This window comes from Halichondria panicea, chromosome 5 (assembly GCF_963675165.1).
Source record: "Halichondria panicea chromosome 5, odHalPani1.1, whole genome shotgun sequence".
NCBI classification, from domain to species: domain Eukaryota; kingdom Metazoa; phylum Porifera; class Demospongiae; order Suberitida; family Halichondriidae; genus Halichondria; species Halichondria panicea.
The window spans coordinates 3,695,164-3,720,226 of record NC_087381.1 but is presented as its reverse complement, the minus strand read 5'-3'; the positions used below and the strand labels follow the sequence as shown (position 1 = coordinate 3,720,226).

The following is a 25,063-nucleotide window of genomic DNA, read 5'->3' as shown; positions in this document are numbered from 1 at the left end:
TTATAATTATAGTGTTTAAATAATTATAGTCTAGTTTGTGTAAAATGTTGCATATAAGGAATCATACCATTAATTTCTGTAGTCAACAAGAAGGTCACTCACATGCATGACTATATGCAATAGTCATTCAACTGATAATTATACTAAAAAGTGTGCAATAATTATGTGAACTATAACAACAATTATCGCATGGGCTACTGCACCGGACTGCATTTATCACATACACGTTTCTGGTTTCTGTTTTTTATTTTTATTGCTGCATAGTCTTTCTTAAGGAAAGTAGTAGTTAGCTTATTCGTCAATGCTTCTTGTGTCCAGCTCGTGTAAAATGTAGTCTGAATCGTCATGTTCTTTCTGCTTTTTTAGCCTGCATCTCTGAATACCACTGAGTTTGATGGCTATACAGTACACAGTGTATGCAAGTAGATAAACCAACGGCAGCAGTATCAGTATGCATTGTATGTTGGAGAATGCTGAAATTAAGTAAGGAACATCATTTAATTTTTTGTTAGATGACAAGAGCTCAAAGTTATTAAAGGTAATCATGTTGATAACACCGAGTAGTAAGAAAAAAGTTGCATCCAAAATATTGTGCCAGGTTTTCTTGTATGGGTGACATATGGCATGTAGAAAGCACATGCCTATCAGTTGAATGCCAGTTATTGCATAGTATGATCTTAGTGTTTTGGTGTAGACAAAAGTCAAATTAGTTATGAGCCGAAAAAGAAAGTACAGTCCAGCGAAGAACCGAAAACGATCTTTAAAGGCACCTTGCATGGAATCGAAGAGTGGCTTAGCTTTTTCAAGAGGAAAGATCTTGCAAGTGATCTGCACACACCTCGATTCTTCTATTCTAAAGAAAGCAAACAGCTTGTAGCACAAGGGGTAGGCGATGAGGAGCAGAGGAGGTATTGCAACCAGTGTCAATAGGAAGAAAATTGCAGGTAGAGCGTATCTTATATGCTCTTTCTTCATGTAGGGGTATTGCCCATTGTAGAAAGCGTGCCGCTGTAAACTATCGGTAGATGAATTCGGACCAACGTGTAATGTACTTACAGTGATTATTGACAGTGATACTCGAGTACATTCTGAGTAGCTCATAACCAGAAAAGCTGAGAGTCCATGGATAATTGATCTTTTAAGATTTAGCATTCTTCTGCTAGGAGAGCACATCCTCAGCAAAACAATCGTAGCAATGACTAGAAGCAAACTGTATGTGATCGTAACGTATCTGAATGCAAGCATATCCAGAGCTGATGTTCCTCTCCATAGGCAAAATGAAAGGTCTTCATCAAGAACAAAGAAATTTAGGGTGAACATCTGATACACAATCTTATAAAAATTTGATACTATTTTTAGATCTTCATTGAATTTGATAGCATTCTCAGCATTGATTTTCAGTGTATCCACTAGTTGCATGAATAGAATGACTCCATTTAGTGGTCCTGATGTGAACGAAATGTTGAAGAAAATGATCACTAAAAAGAGTAGGGTAACTGGAATCAACTCAGAGAGAATATACCACAACCACCCCCAACAGCACGAATCATTTGATTTGCAAGAGAATAACTTGGAATGGTAGTGGGCAGAATAGCCATCTTTACATGCTCCACACAATATGCCAGATCTGTGTTCACTGCAAACATATGAACTTATATTTGCGCTTTTATCAGGAGGTAAAAGTAGATTCTCATTACAGTCGGTGGCTGAATGGTTCCTACTGGTAAACTCTTTGCAGAAACCTTGTGGGCAAATCGCACTTGCTAAAGTGTCTTGTGTACGATTATCGTCATTTGAGTACCCCACCCAATATCCATGTTTAACGCAGGCTCGGAACTCTTTGTCCTGGCAACCCCAAACTCCGATATACTTCTTTTCAGCACATTTGCACTTCCTATTTCCATACTCAAATGTGTATCCAGGTGGACATTCATCAATCTCGTAGTCAATAGTTATACGTGCAATAGTTGCAAATGTGTCTTCTAACTCTATTTTCCCAATATCTTGTGGGTATCCATAGAATGTGATACTTTTAGCATGGATTACAATATTTACTGGTTCACAGCCAAGTGTTCCCATTGTAGAATGTTTGATTCTGACAGACACATGGAAAGATACCTCCATGCAAAGTTCACCGATTAGTTTAAGATTCAATGTGTATGTTTTGCCTGGAATAACAATCAACCTGTCTGTAGACATTTGCTGCTTAGGAGCAATGGTGTTTTCATTTATCACCAATTCACTTTCGTTATTGAAATAAGCTGGGCATGCTGAATGGTTATGAACTTCATCATCCTTTGCAAAATGATGTGCTGCAGTTGTAAACTGACGTTCTATTGCAGTAACTTTATGTTTATCGAAGTTCATTATATGTGTCAGTGTTACAAATTCATCTCGAGTAGTCTTTGTTTGTAAACATGGAAGTAGTGACTTAACATATAGTGAGTCTTCCTTGTGCCCCTTTTCCGCTTCTTCAATATTGTTATTTCTGAAAGTAATAGAAATGTTGCTCCTTTTATTCAATTTTAAAAAACAAGCTGGCTGCTGCAAGACTACTAGAACAAATTTACTTGAATCCACATAGATAGCTCCGCCCTTTTTGGCGGTGTTGTTTCTGAATTCTAAAGTTACACTATCCTCTAGTTTCATCACACTATGTCCCAGCAATTGCAAAGCTCCTCCCTTGATGCCTTTGTTACCAACAAAATTGATTCTAGAAAAAGCTTTGAAGTTTAGTGTGCTTGATATAGCTTTAATTGCACTTCCAAAGTTGCTTTCAAAAACAGTCATCCCTACAAATTGTACTGAGAGGTCAGTGATGACAAAAGCATTTGTTTCCTCGTTTTCTCTGGTAACATTTCCATTTCGTGTGAAATTGCAGTTATCAAAGACTAGTATGAACTGAAGATTCCGTCTTGGCTCTTCTTTTCTTAGATTTATAGCCTGTCTGTAGTTGTTTAGCCATAAACATCTCATAAAATTAAGTGAACTCTTGTTGGTCCCAGAGCGACGAAGTATTACTGATGTTCCTCCACCTTCTACAGCTTTGTTGTTTTCAAATGAACAGTTTTTAAAAGTTATGCTGTTGCTTCCCTTGTGTCTATTAATCAGAACTCCACCACCTATTTGAGCTATGTTGCTACAGAAAATTGTGTTCTCTACAGCAATATCTGTTGTTGTGCTCTTCAGAATAATGGCCATTCCTGCACCAAAATATGCAATATTGTTTAGGAATATGCAATTTCTTAGTAAAATAAAAGTTTTTTCCTTTGTAAGTTGTTTAATCCCTAGTCCACCTCCAGTGTATTGATTCAACTCCTTTGAAGAGTCCACTGCACAGCCTCGAAATGTACAGTTTTCTATGGTGATTGTCCCCGTGTTGTTATGAAGTCTCATTCCAGTACCAGTACTGTTGCCAATTGTTACGCTTTTGATGGTGACATTTGTGCAATCACTTATCATGACACTAGACTTGTGTATGTTTAGGCTCTCTAAATGAAGGTTACTGATGTTTGTTGCATTTAAACCAACCGCGAAACAACTTGTACATCGAATCGTTGTTTGTCCACTTCCTTTGATACGAAGGCCATTGATGTTCGAGATTTCAACTGGATTAGTAAGATTAACGGTTGTGCAATTGATAGTCACTGTGATATTACTACCATTCAGATTATTCAGTTTAGACAGTAGTCCATCGTCAGTTTCATTCTCTGCACACAGTATCTCAATGTTTTGCCAGTGTTCTGTAGTGCTGACCAGCTGAGAGGTGAGGCAAAGACACACAACAATGAACAGCATGATTATAGTCATTGTGTCAACTTGTGTGATTCTCTCTGCAGTGTTCTATACAAAATTCCACTTTAAGTTCGAATGCTAAGATGTCAGTTTTCTTCTGGGATATATAATTATAACTATTGTGCTGCCAATGGAGTGTAACATTATGGAAACTACTAGGTACGTTTACTTTCATTTGTTAAGTGAATAGTAAAAAAACAAATCTAGTATGAATACGTAGCTTTTCAATTGTGTATAATTTACCTCAATTGTTTTTCACAACCATAATTATTTTGCAACATTGACAAATAAATGTGTAAGGCTTAATATAATTATGGGTCATTGGAGATAATAATTATTACCTTAAGTTAACAGCCTACTATTTTTCCTTCTTAGCATATCAGGATGTATGTACTAACTAACTCGACTGACCTCTGCCATCATAAAAGGCGCCAGCATAATAACCTAGTAAGGCTTTTGTATTGAGCTATGAATGAACAAAAAGAGTGAAGCTTGTTATTACAATTACAAGGTATAATCATCGCCTGGTGTGAGTGGACTGATTGTCTTAGTGCTATACAACGGAAGCCTCCAAGCCTTAAAATTAAATGATCCAAAAATTCATATTCCTGAATTCCCACATGGCACTCACATGCACTCCTGGCAGACTCCAAGAAATCGCCGGAGTATACATGTAAATCAAATCAATAATATATACCAGCATAATTGAGGTGAATAAAGAAATAAAGGGAGAAGTAGTCAACATAACCTCCTCGTACATCATACTGTATAATTATATCGGGTTTCGAATAATGCGAGCTTCTTTTGTAACTATATTGTGAATTGCATGCAGAGCATGGGAAATAGCATTCGCATTGCACACTCTTTACGATTGCAATTCGCAATTGAAAAGAACACTATATTCAAAACTCGATGCATAATTATTAGATCTAGTTAGACACTTTTTGGAGGTATCTAGATCTAGTATAATGATTTAGAAGCCGGGCCCAAATACCTTAAGGTAGTTTCACGAAAGCAGTGAGGGCACTATACTATAATTTTATAGTCTGTCCCCCAAGAGCTTTTAATACTGATCACATAATTCACAATTCACTTCATTCTGGGTTGGCGTACATTCTAGTCGCAAAAGAGAAGATGGGCACATATTTTCGCAAGGTATAGAGCTCTCCAATTATTTAATCCCCAACTTATTATTGACCAACGAGATTGAAGCATGCAGTTGGATATTCAGCCCCTCCCCTTTATTTGCCCAAAAGGGGGCCCTCCCTCCAAGCGACCGGTACAGAGCCACTCCCCCTCTCTGTTCAGCCCTTCCCTCCCACTTTACTGCAGCATGCAGCAATCAACAGCTCTACTGATTCTAAGATCTCTGGAAGTCTAGTTCGTGGACATCATTAAAAGGTACGTGGGGTATAGTGTTATAATTATTAATGGCTATAATTATAGATCTACGGGTAACTTGCCTTGCCTGTAGGTAGAGATCTATAGTAAGTTATAGATATAGATCAGTCTAGTATAGGTTTGGACACCAGATCTATGGACTCACTCATGCTGCTTGCACTCTTGCTATATAAAGCCGATGACACTATAGAGCAGATGACACTAGACTCGTGAGCCGTCGCTTTTGCATGGCTAAGATTTTGCTGGCTTGCTAGTTTAAGATGACATAGGCTAAATTGCATGTTACTGTTTAGATATGGCTTATTTTGTAGGCACGAATACATGTAAATCCATCTGTTGTGTGTTTGTTAAACTACATGTACTTACTCTCTCCATTAATGATATTACAGACCATCTAATCAGAATGTACAGCGAGTTCTTCATAATTGTGTAAAGGTCAACAGTGCTCAGGATCGGAGCACAAAAACGATAATTGTGTGGAGCTGGTAAAGACGAGATGAAGGACTGTTCTGTAGCTGAGGAAGAGGCTCCACCTTGTCCAGTAAGTGTCATACTCCCCAACATCTAAAACTACAAGACATACCGTCACACCCTATTATAGTGAGTGTGTTCTCACACTGTGCAGCCTTACATGCAGTACATGCATGGAGATGTATTTTTACCCTGAAAGTGCGTTAATCTCACTCGGTAACTTATCGCCGCAATGTTCTCCCACGTACAGCCACAGACTGGATACCGTATCAGTCTCGTCAAGTCCATATTTCTTTATCCACTGGCAGCACTACCCCTTGGCTTTGGCCTACTTCTAGCCTACTGGTTTCCCCATGTTTGGCTGCGCCTCATCTCCAGGGCTACTCCTCTCAGTCAAGCCACCTATGTCATTGTCAAGGTATGATGTATGGTTTTCAATCTGGTTAGTTATAATAATTATCGGGACCACTTTTCAAAACACTAAGTATGAGGCTGAAGCTGATCATAATTATAGTTTTCCAGATTAAGTTAATTGCTTTTATTAATCTCCATTATTGCTCAGGATGCAGATGGGAAAAATCGTGTAGAGCGTGTGCACACCGTACAACTTCCATCGGATAGACATACCGATTGTGAGTTGAATCACCTGGCATTCAACTCAGTGAATGAAACAGTGTCCATGGAGTCTGGTAATGGAAGTATCCGATACCTCACACACAGACACCTCAGGTTAGCCTCTTGTGCAACTCAGTTAATATAGTCTCACCTTACAGCTGGGCTTGCTGTTTGTACATGTATACGAGCATATGTACCGTAGAAATTGGATTATTAGCATATGCGCTGATAGGCTCAATAGCAGAGCTCTAGGTGCTTATAATTATTATTCCTTTCAGTTTCCACGGTATAATTATATATTTGCGAGCCCCAGGGCCGCCCAGTAACTGTGACAAACAATGACTCGACTAGCTAACAGTTAGCAGCTTGGAAAGCGAGTGAGTGAGTTAGACAAGCAATCAAAAACTACGTAGTATAAGTATCATGCATTAATAGTTAGTTTTCATAAGTACACATATTGACTAGAAACTGTAAAAAAAAAGGAGTCCAAGTCCACCTTATCTAAATTACGTTTTCTCAGCATGATCACAAGATAACAGTGTCCCATGTGTTTCATGATTAGTTTATGTTTTAGTGCAAAAACCAGCAGTTGAGTATGCGCTTAAAATAATAAAGATACAATTAAGTGTGTGCTGGCATTCTAGTTTCAACGGTATAATTATTACTTGCATGATAGATCAGAGCCCTTGAAATCATTAATAATTTAATGTGGAGCCAAACAGGTGAACACCTGGCTTGTTTATACCAGTATCAGGCTTCAACACACACAGTATTGCACAAAATAACATAGAAGTTAGAATTTGATCACTTTGTACAGGTACGAGCACAGCCGTGATGAGGACCAATTCATTCTCATCAGAGGGCTTGATTGCAATATTCCCTGCTCTGACATTCATGGTATGCGTGCTGGCTTGTCTACACGGACTCACCACCAGAGGTATAATTTATATGTGAAATGTGCATACTTAATATACGGTACGACACGTTAGACTCGGAATTATTTCTTCGCAGGCAATCTCCAGTAAAAAGCTTCACCTGTTACAGCTTATCTAAGGTTTCCGTTGCCAGAAAGTATATAATTATACATCAGCAGGGTTAGTCTAGGATTAAAAGTTTGGGAGGGAAGGTTTGGCAAAATGGTTGGCCACTCCCACATTTGTTTACCACACCCTCTATTACATGCTAGTGCGTCACGTAGATCTAGGTATACATTGCACATACTAATGTGATGATGTCATTATCCTACAACATTTTTGGGGGGAAGCTAAGCATTTGGAGGGGGAGGTTCACCCCTATCCCCCCCCCCCCCACTAGATAAAACCCTCACATGTACCTCATGGAATAGGCTTGCGTGGAATATTCTGTCCCACTTGCACTTGGAATATTTTTCCCCCAGCAAACAGCATGCACATGCATTATTATACGGTGAAGGTGACCAGTGCCCTGCATTTATCCCCTGTATAGACTGCTGCGGCACGGTCCTAACTCTATAAACATCCCAGTGAAGCCCTACTACTTGCTGCTCATACAAGAGATACTCCACCCATTCTACATATTCCAGATGGTGGCTCTGATCTGGTGGAGTCTGGAGGATTACTACTATTATGCAGGTGAGGACCATGCATACAGTACAGGCATGTCTAACTAGTCAACTAGATTTATTACGTGCATTGTTCACATATGAATACTATAAAAAAGTATTGTGTATATGTGTCATGTGATTGTGTGTCACATATAGCATAAATAATTATACGTAGTTTGCATGGCATTGTACATACAACGTATACATGTATGTATACTGATCGATTGATAATCATGAAATGTTTCTACAGTATAGTTGAGACTCAGCACTGAAATGTTTTACTGTGAACGTTATGTAAAGAACATATAGGCCAAATTTATTATTCAGGCCACTGACAAGTCTATATTGGGTATCCACATACAACTTTATGCATTAATAAAACTTTATTCATTCTCTGTTGGTCTCTACAGGTGCTATTTTCGTAATCTCTATGATCTCAGTGACTGTGAGTCTGGTTCAAACGAGGCGCAACCTCCAGCAGCTTCACGACCTCATTGCCCACTCCTGCACAGTGACAGTGCTCAGGGGGAACAAAGGTGAGCCTAGTGAATGTAGTAGCAATAAATAATTATGCTACCAACCTGATGATGTCCCCGTAATTAATGGGATGTTATGGAAATAGTGTGATATGTCGATGCAATAAACTATGCCCAAACTTGCTATTATACTCGATTGCCTCTTAGTGACGCTTATAGTCTGACAGTGTGTGTATAATTGTATGGACATTAACTCTTACACATCAGTTATATGTACCGTATATTTTCTAATTTATCGGACATTTCTAATTAGCCCGGACACTTTTCTGGGCAATTTTCGTTGTTCTAATACAGTGAACACTCTGGTGCTTTAATTTTACATTTGTTCTATATAAATATCCAGACAATACCTTGAAGATACATTCCAAGCAACGTAGTTTTATAGCCAGCAAGAGTGCTGCAAGTTAGTTTAGATAGCTAGTGCAACTATTCAGTCGCACACTGTTCTATTAAACTTAGCTAGCTCGCATGCAGCTGCATGCTTGTTCTAATTATTCCGGACGCTTTACTTGCTCTATAAAGATCTGTTCCAATTATATCTCCAATTTTTTGCTGCCCACATAAATGCTCACCATACCAAACTCTGCCATCTACAGAGATGGATGGTGTGGCAAGTGAAGATCTGGTGCCAGGAGATGTGCTGGTGATACCTCCCACAGGGCTCGTGCTCCCATGTGATGCTGCTCTCGTCAGTGGTCAAGCCATCGTCAATGAAGCTATGCTCACAGGTCAGTTCTTGTAAATGTTATATCTTACGATCGGACAAACTCGAGGGTACGTGTCTTTAGAAGTGGATTAATTTCTTAACTGGTTGATACAACTATTGTGGCATAATACAGTCGTGTAAGAGAATATTTACGAAGAATAGTAAGGTGTGAAAACATTCTCTCTTCTTGCTCAGGTGAGAGTGTGCCTGTGACCAAGACTACCCTCCCAGCTGATGAAGCCAGCTACCACTCCTCTCAACACAAGAGACACACACTCTTCAACGGGACACAAGTCATTCAGACTCGCTCCTATGGTCATGCCAACGTAGCTGCTGTTGTTATCCGAACAGGTGAGGAGACCTTCTGGCAGCTAGGGCAAACTAGAACAATGTGTAATATATAGATTCTCATAGCTGTGAACTGTGTGAGAATGAGTTCACGTGTGGTATGCAGGATTCTCAACATCCAAGGGAGGCTTAGTGAGGTCAATCCTCTTCCCAAAGCCAGTCAACCTCAAGTTCTACTCTGATGCTGTCAAGTTCTTATTTGTTATGGCACTCATAGGTAATTTAAGACAATAATTATAATTTGGGCTCATAATTGAGTTTACTATAATTATTGCATGGTTACAATGCAGTTTCCTTTGTTGGAAAGTGCCAAATTTTAAGTAGGGGTATTCTATACTTTGGTCCAAGTAATTCACCTCTGTTCTGCACTTTGCACTGATTTCAGCACTGGCAGGCTTTGTGTACACAATTGCCATCTCTCAAGTTCATGCGTACAATGTGAAGGAGACTATATTTCGAGCTGTAGACGTTTTTGCAATCGTGATTCCACCAGCCCTACCAGCTGCTCTTACAGTGGGAACAGTGTACGCCCTCAGCAGACTCAGAAAGCACAACATTTTCTGCACCAGTCCACAGAGGTAGATCTATGCTAATACATGTCTACAGGTTAGCCAGTGTAGCTAGTTCCCTTGAATATACATCCATCAGCACAAAACTGATTTCCTACTCGATCTACCTTATTCAGAGTGAGTCTGTGTGGAAAGATAAAGCTGGTGTGCTTTGACAAGACGGGTACTCTCACTGAGGACAATCTGGGCATGATGGGAGTGAGGCCAACCAGCCATGGAACGTGAGTGATTGCTGACAACTGACTGTGACACCCACAACAGCCTATAATTCATAGCATGTTGTAGTACCCATAATTAAAACGTTCACCTGAGCTGCTCTCTTCAAATTCTGTGTAGCACCGTATACTGGAACATTTGGTGGGTGTTTTAATTTGGCGATTTGGCGGATTTTACCGAACATCAGCAAATTTAAAAATCAAATTAAAAGTTTTCCAGTGCACACAACGTCATTGCAGCAGTAGCCATGCCTGAGATGGCAAATCAATTACATTCAAATGTCTCATCCATCAAATACAATACCTGTCAATTTTCTAGTGATTACATTGACAGGTGTCAGTAGTACAACGAATGAGTGTGTAAGTAGTTAATCTGCTGCTTCGCCACAGATTCGACAGTTTGGTAAAGGACCCTTGCACTCTGATCCCTGGCCCATTGCTGCACGCCATGGCAACCTGTCATTCCCTCTCAATCATCAATGAGAAGCTGTCAGGTGACTTGTTAGACATCAAAATGTTTGAAGCAACTGGATGGGTGAGTTTTTAAGAGAGAGTTTATGTGTAATAATTTAACGTGCATTGCAAGCGCTAAATGTGGACATGCAATGTATAGCAAAGCTATGCTGCATGTACCAATTAATTATACGTAGTTCGAGTGCTTTCTTGACTGAATGTATATTAATCTGTGTGCATGTACATAATAGGTGTTAGAGGAGCCAGGAGGGACGAGGGCCCACACAGTGTCACACCCCCAACAGTGTCCCTATACTGAGCAGGCAGTGGAGCTGGCCATACTAAAGCAGTTCACATTCTCGTCAGAGTTGCAGGTAACCATCTCATGTATTTTATCGTACCACATGTCTACACGTGCAATTCACAGAGAAGTGAGTACTTGCACGTCACCCCCCCCCACACACACACACACACACACCTTCACACAGAGGATGAGTGTGTTGGTGAGTGACCGGCCCTCCTCCAAAACACCCAACACACTCACTCAGTGCCATGTTTATGTGAAGGGAGCTCCCGAGACCATTGAAAGTCTTTGTACACAAGACTCTGGTGAGTGTTTTGTGGATAATAGTGAGTGTTTAATTTAACAGTCTTATCCGACATTAATTTGAAAGCTTATAGGAGCACTTTAACTTCATCCACGATTTAATAACTTAGTTCCAAACAACTTCAATGAAGTATTGGGACTACTAACTCAACAAGGATTCCGAGTGCTCGCACTGGCTTACAAAAACTTGGATGTTAATGGGCAAGAAATTGACAAAGTTAAAAGGTAAGAAGTCTCACTACCCAATGACTGAGTGTCTCACTTTATAATCATGCAGAGAGCAGGCTGAGTGTGAGTTGTGTTTTGCTGGGCTCATCGTGTTGCAGAACAAACTAAAACCAGCCACAGCACCAACTATACTAACCCTACAGAATGCTGATATTCGCACAGTGATGATCACAGGTATAATAGAACGAGCCATGCACTTACTAGTACAAAGGGCATTGACATTAATACACAAGACAAATTGTATTCCTACAAGTAAATTACTGGGTGTAGTTTTGGTTAAGATGCCAGTATAATGATGTGTGCGTTCAGTTGATTGACTTAGCTACATGTACATGTATACATATCTTAGCTTGATAACTATTGTGCCGTATAATCTGATTAGTAAGCGCATGCGCCTATAGGGAAAAGAGCATGCAGGCCTCTATGCGCCTATTATCCGGATGCGCTTATAGAACGCCCATGACGTTTCAATGAAGCAAATCTCCATCAGCTAGCTCGTCTGCAAGAGGTCTATAGTCATATCTGACAGCAGTAACACAACTACCGGTAGTGAAGGAGACTTAACATCTATAAAGAAGTGTGGAGACCAGTTGTTGGGTAGAGAACTGTGCAGAAAACCATGCACCTTCTATCCAGGCTCTTGGTCTGCTAACCATAATTATGCGCCTATTAGTTGATGTGCGCTTATAACCAAGTGCGCTTATTAACCAGATTATACAGTATTGTACTGCATCAGGAGACAACATTCTCACTGCAATCTCTGTGGCGAAAGAGTGTCGGATGGTGCCCAAAACTGACCAGATTGTCATGGTGACGGCCTCGATGAGTGACACTCCCACCCTCTCATATCACCTAGTACAAGATCAGTGTAATAGCTTAATTGATACAAGTGCCGGTGAGTTCCCCAGTACTGTGAGTATGTGACATGCACCAGCCTTTATTTTGCTTACATTATGTTGTAGTAGAGTTTGAACCTGCTGTGACTGACACCTGTATTCCACTGTTACACGATTCCGGATTTACTTCGTTTCACTTGGCTGTTGATGGGAAGACATTTGCCATCATCAGAGAGCACTTTTTTGACTCCATTTATCAGAGGGTATAAATAAACTAATGATTGTGATTTTCCATAGAAATTGTTTTGATCTGTAGCTCCTCGTTAAAGGGACGGTGTTTGCTCGAATGTCTCCTACACAAAAAGCACAGCTTGTCACTTCACTCATGGGAATAGGGTGAGCACAAATCAATTAAATGTTGTTAAATCAGCCCAAGGATATTCCTGCGACATCAAGTGACATGAATTTATTCACACTGTTAGATATGGTGTCTGTATGTGTGGAGACGGTGCTAATGACTGTACGGTAAGCCTTGTTTCTACCATGTACAGATAATTAAGAGGATTAGGTTAGTCACATGCCAGATATGCATGACTGTATATCTATCACATTAAGGCACTGAAGGCGGCACATGCTGGTATTTCCTTATCAGAGACTGAAGCGAGTGTTGCCTCGCCTTTTACATCCAAGATTTCAGACATAACGTGTGTGCCTAAGCTCATCAGGTGAGGGCCTCAATCTGGACCCACCATCATTATTACTGCCATTAGCCTATGCACTTTTCAAATCTTTGCATACCTTACAGAGAGGGTCGGGCTGCTCTAGTAACGTCGTTCAGTGCATTCAAGTTCATGGCACTATATGCCTTCAATCAGTTCATTTCCGCAGCCATTCTATATGGAGTGAGTTGGTTGTACTCTTGATCGCTTGCTTGCTTATTTCCTCAACGCTTGCTCTGTACAGTATGAATCGAACCTGGGAGCTCTGCAATACCTCTACATTGATCTTTTAATGGTTTTGATTATCTCTTTCACAAGTACGTTAGCCCATCAGCTTGTTCACAAAATATATCCTTTTACCAAACGTTGTTTTCAATGTACAACGTGGCCTGCATGTCTGGTCACTCTAATTATGGTATTGCATCCCTTTTACAGTGGGGTTCACATCTGCCTATCCTCGGCTGGTAAAAAGACGGCCCCTGGGCACGTTAGCAGGAATACATGTCCTTGTCTCCATGGCGTTACAGACATGTCTCTTGGCAGCCTTCCAGCTTGGGGCTCTTTACTACCTCTCAGCACGTCCATGGTAGGTAATTTATGTTGTATAGTTGTAACATGCTGTGAGAATCATTACCAACCCACTGTCTCGCATGAAATGCTTCTTTGTAATTATTTTGGCACAAATTGACTTAAACAGAGTCATTTTCAGAAGTTCCTGCATATAACAAATTCAGCATTAATGTTACGTAATAAATGCTGTGATTTCTGAACCCATACAGGTATGTGCCACTGACTCCAGATCCTAATTCTCAGAACATTGTTTCTAAAGAGAATACCGTGATCTTTCAGTTAGCAAACTTCCAGTACCTAGGTCTCAGCATTGCTCTGTCTGTAGCAGCACCGTTCAGAAAGCCAATCTTAACAAACTGTGAGAACTGGTACAGTACTAGTGTATACACACGTACATTTATGTACACACACACACACACACACACACACACACACACACATGCAGTATGGTTTATGCTGACACTAGCAATCCTATTTTTTTCTAACGTGTACATCATCATGGCCCCGGGAGATTGGTTGCCGTGGTTGTGGAATTTGCTAGAAGTGGTGCCAATCTCTAGCTGGACATTCAAAGTTGGACTTTTGGAGCTTTCAATACTCTACATTGTTGTCAGTTACATCATGGAGGTACATGCAAACATAAGTTATTGTGCATAGATAAAAAGTATGCATGATAGGCGTGGCATGTTTAGTTAATTGTCCCAAATCAATCACTCTGCCCTTTGTGCCTCGTTGCCTACATACATTATGTTGTCGTTGTCATGATGCTTTTGCTTGTCTCTATAGACCCATATTCTGTCCACTGAGTGGATGCGAGTGCTTCTGAGGTGGGTGAGATGCAAACGCCGTCCCAAAAACCGCTACAAACACATTCTTTCTTCCATACCAATTTCTTGGCCACCTGTGCCACATGACATGGTAGAGTCCAGTGTTCTTTAATCTCTTAAGAATTTGCAACCTTCTTTTTTTAATCCTGTTTTGTACGATTTTTTAAATCCCGAAAAGTATGACTGTTGTCCGATCACATATTACCGTGGTACAACTCATCATGCGTTTTATCTTCTGCGCATGGGCAGACAACTATGCGGTACTGCTGTTTATCAATAAAGTGGGTGGATCAAGGCGTGGTTTATCTAATCTGGCATATTGCAATAATGATCTGGATAATCGAGGTTGTACTGTACTGTCAAGCAGTTACATGCAGCTGGAACAGACACATGCACACACAGCTGTACGTACAGTATTCCTCTTGTGACTATGCCCAGAGGAATAGTACATGTGTAACACCAGGAACATGCACTCCTGGTAACACATGTACTATTCCGTGACAACAGGATGGTAAAAATGAGTGCAGTGACGGAACTCTCTCATACAAAACAATTGATTTAGCTATAATAATGGCTACACTTGTACTCTAATACTTTATAGCCTCCACAACTAGACTTGCTGGCCAGTCCATCCTCTGGGGATTGGGACTGGTCAACTGCCAATCATCGACTGTTTCGTCATTACTGAATTCAGTATTGACCAATCACAGTGCAGAAGCAATGCCACGTAAGTCTATAGCGTCCAGCCAGACTGGCTGCTATAAAACAGTTTTCGTCCCTTCCTTAATTATTACAGCCTGGGTTTGAGGCTATAATTATAGTACCACTTTATACATTATAACTATACCAGTAAAACACCTGTAATTGAATGTTTAATGTATGGAAATCTACTTCACTGTATAATTATCGGTGTCCCACGCTTTAATTACTAAATCGGTACCACGCTCTAGTCGAATGGCAATATCTGTCTTTCAATTGTTGCTATGTCTCAAAATATGCCAGTATATAGAAACTTTCATAGTTAAATTATATCTACACATGCATGCATGCACTTACATAATTATAAATTGTTGTAATTATAGCACTACTGACTAGCTGTGTTTGAATCTCATTTTCTATATATAATTTATAGTTTCTGGTGTTTTGACTGTTAAAACAGTGCAGCCATAGTTACAACTATTCCAGTGACCACCATCATCGGCACAGAGACGGTAGATGCAGCACCACTGACGCCGGGGCAATCTGTGAGATAAGTTAACGTATACTGAGAGCACTGAAGTGATGTAATTGCTCAGTTTGACAATTATAAGCTGCAAAGCAAGCCACAAGTACAACTATCACAATCTTCATTGTCTGCAAAAGAAATGATGGTTGAATCACATGCATGCATTATACAACTGCATGACAATTAATGACAAAGATCAGTATTTCCATTCAAGTCGTAGTTAGCAATATAATTATAATATTATGACTGTACAGTGATAAAGAAACTGTCTATATAATTATATATACAGTCACGCATTTGTGTGAAAACCACAAATCATTTTTACAGTGTACGAATCCATTTGTGATTTCTTTACCATTTCGGAGTATATTTTATTTGATTCCAGCAATTTATTCTTAACTTGATGGAAGAGATGGTTAGTCTTTTTTGACTTCTTACTTGATGTTGGAGTTGCTGGCTTGTGATTTGTCTGCTCATTTTATATTGTTTAGGGAACTGGAATCAAATTTGCTATCCGATTGATGAATATTATTTGCTGGAATAGGGATTGGAATGAGACTTCCCCCTGCGTTACTGTACAGATAATTTACTTCATTTAGGAAGTGAATTGCCTTAATGGGCTTCCATATAGCCTCGAGACCAGCCATTCGTTATCTGATAACGAACAGCTGGTCTCAAGGCTAGCTTCCATATAGGTAGTTTGCAGTTGGTAGTTTGTGCATGACCTTTAAACTTATGCAACGATAAATTATATACCCACTTTATGAATTCTATAGATTAAAAAGTGCCATGCATACAAAACCTGTTTCTCTAAGCTATATAGCTAATACTTTATTGATTGTTACGTGCTCGTTCGTCTGCCACATTATGGTACGGGAATTAAAAAATTAATACCATTGATAAATTAATCTACATCGATCGGCTATGTAATTAATATAGAATTACCAACTGGTTTATTTTTCGACAGTGCAGATTTAGAACTAGCCTCAAATCCAGGCCGATCAAAATACAGCCTGGATTCGATAGAACATCAGTTATTCAGTCATTGTGGAGTTTATGTTCTCGCCGGATTTCTTGCTTTCACGCTTTGGGTGTTTCCCCCCGGCCAATCCTAGCAAATGTTTATTTGCATGTACACTTTTATCCGATCAAAGTTCTGAGATACTTCATGCATATCCACAAATTTCTCAATGGCATACGCATACATAAACTTATTGGCCCCGTAAAATTTCCCTGCAAACAATCATTAGCCTCATGCACACGCATACACCTGATACTCAATTACTCATGACTCCAAGGCCTTCACTCTTTGTGCCTGGTCAAATCTATTTCATGGAGTGGTAATCATAACCGCACGGGACGTGCACACAATCGATTGATAAATATACTTATGAGTCATATGAACCTATTATACGTAAGTCATTCCGTGGAATGTCCTATCATAAGGACATTCATAATTGGTTGTGCATGGGCATGTGGTTAATTACCGGTCCATGAAGAAATTCCTGAACCGATTAAACGAGGACTTGAAATCTGTCCATGCACAGTTAGTGCCGTGACATGATCTCTAGCCAATCAATGACCACGCTTTAAATCTTAATCTACTGTGAAAAATGAGTAATTAATTGAAATGAATGTAGCCAGGTACAAAACTGGTTTAACAATAACAGGTCAAGCTGTATAATTGGCAGGCTGTAAACAAGGTGAATTATAAAGATCACGTATGCGACAGCACTAAATCCTTAGAACACAGTGACACCCAAGTGTTTTAATGCTGGTGCACTCCGATGGACTTGAGGTTAACTTGGTGCATTTTGAGCTCTGAACACTTCACAGCACACAGATTAATGGCTATAATTATAGGGTGTCACTGTGTTCCAAATAATACAAGAACCATAATAATTACTGAGGTATTTGCTTTTTGTGCAACGGTTACATGGAAGTCAAGAGAAAATATTTGATGGTGAGAATCCAAAAGACTAGACTAATAGGCTATAAAGCATAATTAGGCAAGCCCTAATAACCCCAGAGGGATATTGTATTACCGTGGGCTGTGTCAGTAGTATAATATTTATATCTATACAATCATGATCAGGACTTTGATTGTTAATTGGTGCAACTATCGGGTATGCATGCATAGAATACATGACCTAGAAAGGTTATACTAATAATTACACATACTACATGAATGCATAGAGTTATAATTTCAGATTTCTACAAGCTATACTATAAAGTCAAAGTGTCGATGTTCTATATTTAAATAATGTTTATATTTTGAGCTCTGAACACTTCAACTCTCCATGACAATCGCTAGGCTTGCTACACTTTTTGTCTGACCAACATCGATTTTCAAGGCTTGTATATTTCCGGCAATAAAAGAATAACCAGTAGCGATTGCAGCTTTGTGCAAATGGTTGAATAGCTTCAGATGACTTAATTTGCTCCCAAGGGTTCGTTTCTTGAGTTGCCAGTGTCAAAGTGTCGTGAAATTCTTCTTGAATCATTTTAGTTAGTTTCGCTGGTTTGTTGGTGATGATAGCATCCACTCCAAGCTGTAAATTGTTTCTCAGCGATTTTTTGTTATCAATAGTCCACGAGTAAACTTTGAAAGGGGCTACATCTGATCCCAATTCGTCTCGTTTTGCAAGAATTCGCTCTAGTCTGCTAGTACCTCGTGGTATGCAGTTAATGATACCATCACCCACCCAAATATTTTTCTTAATTCCAATTTCTTTAAATGCTTGAAGGATTTCATCAACCGTTGCATCAGTACCACTGAAGTCAAAACCAAACTTATCAAATAATTCAGGTCTTTTTGATTTAATGTATGCAAGAAATCCTACAAAGAACTGGTTTTGATTAAAGGCCTCAGCTCCCAGCAAGACGTGAATCGGAACATCCTTGCCAGGTGGGAAAAGAGAGTTACTTTGTGTGATAACTTTTGCCAATTTTTCTCCACTGCCCTTAAATTCTGTTATTCCACTTGCTGCTAACTTCAAATCAATCCAAAGTAAGGCCATGTTCTTGTTTGGATCAAGAGCTTTCTCTCTAATAGCTGCAAAATGTGCTGCAACAGTATCTTTTTTGATACAGTTGCGAAAGCAGTCACAAGGAAATGGGCCATGATAAAATTCTTTGGGGCTGCCATCAGAATTGAAAGCAAGATCGGATTCTATCGCATTAGCAGGATCAACCCAATCATCATCAATTTGAGATTGCCCGTTCACCATATGTGCAACGTTGTAGACGGGTCTTTTGCGAAGGCTATTAGATTGAACATTTCCGTTGAGCAACTGTCGCATAGAAGAAATTTCTTCAAGCACTTGTTGCTCGTTTTTTCCTATAAATTATGACAAACACAGGCCGGTATAATTATAACAGTTATTATGTAGAATTTAGTTCGTGCGATTACACTGTATAATTAATCTCTCACCGTATTTGTTTTTGTCCTGAGCTATTTCTTGTTTAGCCTCCTCTTGAAGGAGTGTCTCGATGGTATCTACCAGTAGTTTGTCAAGTGCTGAGGGCTTGCTCTCCACTCCATGCAGCAATGCAACTGCAGCAAACATCCACAGGGTGCCAGCCATTGATCTCAATGAGATTCTCATTGTACAGCAAAGTCTTTGTTTGTGTAAAAAGAGCTGGCTGCTGAATGTAAGAATAAGCTAGCGAGACAGAGTACAAGATGTCATGCATTCAGCGTTGCGCTTGTTGTGCCACAAATCCGAAAATCAGAAATGCCTAAAACATAGGAAATGAAGAGCATTAATTATGGGTGTGGCCATACATTCCATTGTTAAAATGCGCAAAGGTAAAATTATTGCGCACTTGCACAAACTGTAGTAGCACAACTATAAATCTTGAGTGAAGATAAGTCAATACCACTGACAACAGAGTATAATAGTCTATAGATAAGCTTATTATCTTTAGTCTAGCTAAGGTATTGTGTACTGTGGCTCACTGTATCTGGCCATCCATCCTTTTCATGTCATTTTCAATCGAGTTTGTGCAGACCCACTGCTCTCTTTGTTACATTCACAATATGCTTTCTATTATTTCCCAGGTAGACTTTTTATATATTCAGGGTGTGTATAGAGTGACTGGGTTAGCTTACTGTGGGTAACCGTATAGTGTGGCTTAATGTGTGTTGCTGTTATCCTGTAAGACAGATCGGAGGTTTCAGGATTTGTGTTTAGCCTGAATGCATGATTGACGCAAATTCTGAAACGAGTCTGTGCAGTCTCCGTTAAATTTACAGCCCGTCTCTTTCCAGCTATAGCTTCAGGGTATGTATAGAGTGACTGAGCCAGCTTACTGTGACTCAATATGTTGCTGTTATCCCGTGGATGAAGTTTCAGGATTAATTTTATGTTAACGCAAAATTAATCCTGAAACTACATTGTGCAGTCTTCTTTATAATAAATTATTTACAGTCCTTCTATTTCCAGCTATAGCTTCAGGGTATGTATAGAGTGACTGAGCCAGCTTACTGTGGCTCAATATGTTGCTGTTATCCCGTGGATGAAGTTTCAGAATTTGTGTTAACGCAAATCCTGAAACTATACATTGTGCAGTCTCCTTTATATTTACAGTCCTTCTATATCCAGCCATAGCTTTAGGGTATGTATAGAGTGACTGAACCAGCTTACTGTGGCTCAATGTGTTGCTGTTATCCCGTGGATGAAGTTTCAGGATTTGTGTTGACATAAATCTGAAATTAGTTTGTTTGCTCAATGTTTTCTTGATATCCCATATAATTATATAGAGTCTAATTTAGACTATCAGATAAAGTTTCAGGATTTGTGTTAACGCGAATCCTGAAACTACATTGTGCAGTCTCCTTTATATTTACAAGTCCTTCTATTTCTAGCCATAGCTTCAGGGTATGTATAGAGTGACTGAACCAGCTTACTGTGGCTCAATATGTTGCTGTTATCCCGTGGATGAAGTTTCAGGATTTGTGTTAACGCGAATCCTGAAACTACATTGTGCAGTCTCCTTTATATTTACAGTCCTTCTATTTCCAGCCATAGCTTCAGGGTATGTATAGAGTGACTGAACCAGCTTACTGTGGCTCAATATGTTGCTGTTATCCCATGGATGAAGTTTCAGGATTTATGTTAACGCAAATCCTGAAACTACATTGTGCAGTCTCCTTTATATTTACAGTCCTTCTATTTCCTCCTATAGCCTCAGGATATGTATAGAGTGACTGAGCCAGCTTCCTGTGGCTCAATATGTTGCTGTTATCCTGTGGATGAAGTTTCAGGATTTATGTTGACATAAGTCTGAAATTAGTTTGCTTGCTCAATGTTTTCTTGATATCCCGTATAGAGTCTAATTTAGACTATCCGATAAAGTTTCAGGATTTGTGTTAACGCGAATCCTGAAACTACATTGTGCAGTCTCCTTTATATTTACAGTCCTTCTATTTCTAGCCATAGCTTCAGGGTATGTATAGAGTGACTGAACCAGCTTACTGTGGCTCAATATGTTGCTGTCATCCCGTGGATGAAGTTTTAGGATTTATGTTAACACAAATCCTGAAACTACATTGTGCAGTCTCCTTTATATTTACAGTCCTTCTATTTCCTGCTCCTCCGAGGGACATGCACGGACCGTACTGGTGACCTGCATGGAATGATGTGGTAGATGGATCTGGAACACACTATAATGTACATGTGAATGACGTTGTAACGGATTGGAGTTATGCTCTCGTCTGATTTCTTGTTTCCACGCTTTTTGGTGGTTCCCCTGGCCAATCCTAGCAATTTTTCACATTGCAAATGTTTTTCTAGTCGGATAATAATTATAGTTGCCTATAATGATGCGCGCCTACATGTGTATATATCTAGTACTCTCCAGTTGTTGATATTGCTGTGGGCCAGCTTTAGATTCAGTGGTAATAAAATTATAATGACTCATCTCTGCAGATCTACAGCTGCAAGACTTTGAAGAGTGCTAAAGTATAAATCAATGTGCATGGACTTACATGCATGGGCCTCCTCTTCAGCCTCTGACAGCAGGCTGAAATGCAGCTCACATTGGCCATTTGATAATGAAAAACCAGGCTGACAGCTCTTCAACTATATACTCAGTGGTAGATCTAGCTTGGGGCAGCATATACAGCACAAGTGTTCGAATAGAACTTGCAGTTGTGGTTCTTATAAGATGACACTATAGTGTCACGCACACACGCGCAATTCAATTATAATGAGTGCTAATTCCAGACACACCCACAGTAGCGATGTCAGACCAATTTTAAATTTTGCTTTTTGTAACTTTCATGCATAACTATTTTTTTTACCTACTCTAGACAAACCAGAAAAACTTTACAGCACTGGATTTGGTCAAGTGAATGCAGAGATACAGCCTCTTTAATTAAGAACTCTACCCTCGCAATTATTCGTACACAAATTTTACCGCATTTGTATTGGCTGGGGCGGGACTTCTCCAATTTTGTCTTTAATACAGGAAGTGATCTTCAAGCAAACATATCAGCTGAACCCTTTGGTCTACTCCCTTCTTTTTTTTACATACATTTGAACAAACATGGAGCTAACATTGTTTCAATTTGTATGACTGTAGTATTATGATAATAATATAATAAAATCTATAATGATTATAATAGTATGATGTCTCCTGCTTCAAAGTCTTCTTTTATGTCTAAGGTAACTATACTGTCTTCTCCATCATATAATATATTGTACCATGTATCTGAGTTCTCATTAACATCCACTTTACCCAGAATGGTCCCTGAAAACCACTCACTTTCTCCTTCGACAATTCACCTGTGTTGAATTTGTCTTCCTGTGAGGTCGCCAGATATGTAACTAATTTGGGAGTGCTGGGATTGATCATCTCTGACTGGTAACAGCTTTAACAAATTGTGTTTCATTTCATTCACTGTGTGCTGACGGCCTTGATGTGTCAATTGGAATATGATTTTGTTCGGATGGGTTTGCTGTAAGACTTTCTTTCGAAAGTCCAGTTGGGTCTTTAGAGCCTTTAGTTTTGATGTTTTCGATTTTAATTTCAACAAACCAGCTTCAATTTTTGACCAATGGTTTGCCACAGTCCCATTGAAATTATACTTTGAGTGAGAGATTCTTTTTCTTTGCGTTTTTCTACTCTTTTTCTGGCAGCTACAGCCTGCTTTTCCCGCATTAACCTCGCTTTTTCTTCAAACAATGCCAATCGTCTCTCTTTAAACACTTTTCTGAATTTAGGGCCCTTATCACGAGCTTGCTTAAACAATTCTTCTCTTTCTTCAACTGATTTTGTTTTAATCCACTTCGCTGTCTTGTTGTTTGAAAACATGACCATTGCTTCCAATGACATAGTGGTAGCATTTGGTTTTTCCCTTAGTAAGCGATCTAATTGTGCGAAGTCTCGTTCACTTACAGTGTTGTTTTCTGTACAGAAGCTGTTTCTTCTTTTTTCTCCTCAGTCAACTCCACATCTAATTCACCACCAGAAAGGTGATCGCTTACCATTCTTTCTAGTAAGGCTGAAAACCCTGAGAATATTGTTTCGAGAATTTCTTGAACAATGAGATCGTTTGTACTCGGCTTCAAAAGTGCATCACTAACTTTATCGATACTCGTAGGGTATTCTGTAAATAATGTTGCTTCTCCGCTGATAATTGAGCTAGCATCACTAGCCAATTTCTCAAAGTGTGCTACCATATGTTGATACTTTGCATTCATTTCCAAAATTGAAGTGTCAGATTCCAATAGCCTCCAAAATGGTCCTGTAACAAATTTGCTTATGAGACCTAAAGCTCTGCATGCAGCCCAATATTCATCCACCTTTGAATTTGGTTTCCAGTAGAGATATCAGTTTCAAAAAACTCGCAAATGGCTTGCTTTAAAAATAGTACAAGATCCCATCATCAAAAAAGATAATGTTAAATCGATTGCCACGAAATGATGCCAATGGTACTTTCTTTAAATGATAGAGATCATGGGATTGCAGTAAAGTTAAAAAAGAAGAATGAGCCCCACATTGCTCGTTTCCGTGCTTTTCGAATGCTTTACATGCTGTTCTGATGAACCGCAGAGTACCTGCATTTCAATAATCATTACTATAATTATATTTACTTAGCAAGATCTATGCATACAGTTATGCAGTAACTAGCATGCATGCACCTACCTGCTTCACTTCTAGTAAATACTTTGGGCAACGCTGCAGCTCCTTGCGGTGATTGAAAATGAGCACTTTCCCACTCTTTTAATGTATTCACTGCTGTGTCTGCCATTCCAACAACGAGGTGCATACCGCAGAAGAAATTGTTGAGATTACTGATCTTGGCTTGTTCTGTAGGTGTTAGGGTTTCCCATCCTTCAACAACTGATGGCAGTATGTCCAATCTGTACTCTTCCAGCAATGCATTAAAACATTTCTCCACAATGTGTCTATCCGACATGGTGTTCTTGATGTTGCCTAGTAATCGTTTTCCAGGACTTTTCTCAAATGTTTTATCAATGTCGGATAAAATATCTTTCAAGCAATCAAGTGTGTGTTGAGCAGATCCTGAAGACATTTCCATTAAACCTAGTGTATAAGCACTTTTCTCAGTCGAAATTTGAAAAGAACCATAGTGTTGATCAAATTTTGTTGTTCCATCTGAATGGAGGGTAGTAAACTCGGACTTTGCAACTTCGTCAGATAACTGTTGATATGCGATAACCTTCATTTCACTTAGCATTCCCACTAATGTTGAGTATTTAGGAAGCCGATCTATGTCAATACCAGCACAATTAAAGAGAACAGACCTGATAAATTGGTTCAACATTACGAACGCCAACATTCATGCTTAGCAGCTCAATGCAACATTGGCGTACACCGTCCTCAAACTTTCCAGAATGAAATGCTTGAATCGCTTTTTCAAACCGTTGGTCATCCTCGTTTTTTGACAAGAGATTATCATATTCAGTTTCTTTATTCTTGATAACTTCCTCTAGATTAGTGACTTTATCGTACAATAGCTCCATGTCATACATTTCACTCTTTAAAGTATCACATTGTTTTGTTGTTGATTCAATTTTTTCCACTACGCGATTCACTTTGGATCTGTATCGTTCTTTTTCTGCCAATGCATTTTCACACTTTTTTTTTTTGAAGTTCATGTTTTGTTTTTTATGTAAAACATCATTATTTTGATAATGTCAATATTTGTTGCTTTTGCTGCTGTACAGTTGCATCTCTTCTTTTTACATGTTTGTATCTGTTTTTTGACTTTACTTTTTCTTGAATCAACTTTCTTGTCATCATTTCTCCCTTTAATTTTATTTCGTCTAATTTGTTTTTGGTGCAATGTAGATCTACGACCAACTCTCTGTTGACCTCTTTTAGTGC

The 25,063-nt window shown here is 39.2% G+C and overlaps 3 protein-coding genes across 8 annotated transcripts; 1 reads left to right on the top strand and 2 right to left on the bottom strand.

Annotated features, from left to right (window-relative positions):
• Positions 1–103: 103 nt before the first annotated feature.
• LOC135335897 (uncharacterized) lies at positions 104–3,994 on the bottom strand. The gene has a single exon (XM_064531570.1). It carries the CDS (start codon positions 3,808–3,810, stop codon positions 292–294), a length of 3,519 nt encoding a protein of 1,172 aa, XP_064387640.1. The 5' UTR covers positions 3,811–3,994; the 3' UTR covers positions 104–291.
• A 1,091-nt stretch (positions 3,995–5,085) lies between these two features.
• LOC135335901 (polyamine-transporting ATPase 13A2-like) lies at positions 5,086–14,693 on the top strand. 6 transcript variants are annotated; one of them, XM_064531579.1, is made up of 28 exons: positions 5,086–5,196; positions 5,586–5,737; positions 5,918–6,085; positions 6,230–6,396; positions 7,100–7,219; positions 7,747–7,892; positions 8,275–8,400; positions 8,997–9,128; positions 9,302–9,457; positions 9,561–9,671; positions 9,840–10,032; positions 10,140–10,244; positions 10,629–10,773; positions 10,943–11,065; positions 11,180–11,300; positions 11,409–11,523; positions 11,576–11,700; positions 12,263–12,421; positions 12,492–12,625; positions 12,679–12,758; positions 12,845–12,887; positions 12,978–13,087; positions 13,168–13,264; positions 13,326–13,398; positions 13,517–13,667; positions 13,861–14,009; positions 14,097–14,278; positions 14,438–14,693. In XM_064531579.1, the coding sequence occupies exons 2-28, from the start codon at positions 5,693–5,695 to the stop codon at positions 14,588–14,590; spliced, it is 3,429 nt and encodes a 1,142-aa protein (XP_064387649.1). In that variant the 5' UTR covers positions 5,086–5,196; positions 5,586–5,692; the 3' UTR covers positions 14,591–14,693. The 6 variants fall into 6 exon arrangements, with proteins under 6 accessions (XP_064387649.1, XP_064387647.1, XP_064387650.1 ...); XM_064531577.1 differs by having other exon boundaries at positions 12,489–12,625; XM_064531580.1 differs by lacking the exon at positions 14,438–14,693 and having other exon boundaries at positions 12,489–12,625; positions 13,861–14,019; positions 14,097–14,142.
• Positions 14,694–17,852: 3,159 nt separating this feature from the next.
• LOC135336283 (dermonecrotic toxin LbSicTox-betaIA1a-like) lies at positions 17,853–19,447 on the bottom strand. Its single transcript, XM_064532041.1, has 2 exons — positions 19,137–19,447; positions 17,853–19,043 (listed from the first exon to the last, which is right to left on the bottom strand). Exons 1-2 carry the CDS (start codon positions 19,309–19,311, stop codon positions 17,971–17,973), a joined length of 1,248 nt encoding a protein of 415 aa, XP_064388111.1. The 5' UTR covers positions 19,312–19,447; the 3' UTR covers positions 17,853–17,970.
• Between the last annotated feature and the right edge of the window lie 5,616 nt (positions 19,448–25,063).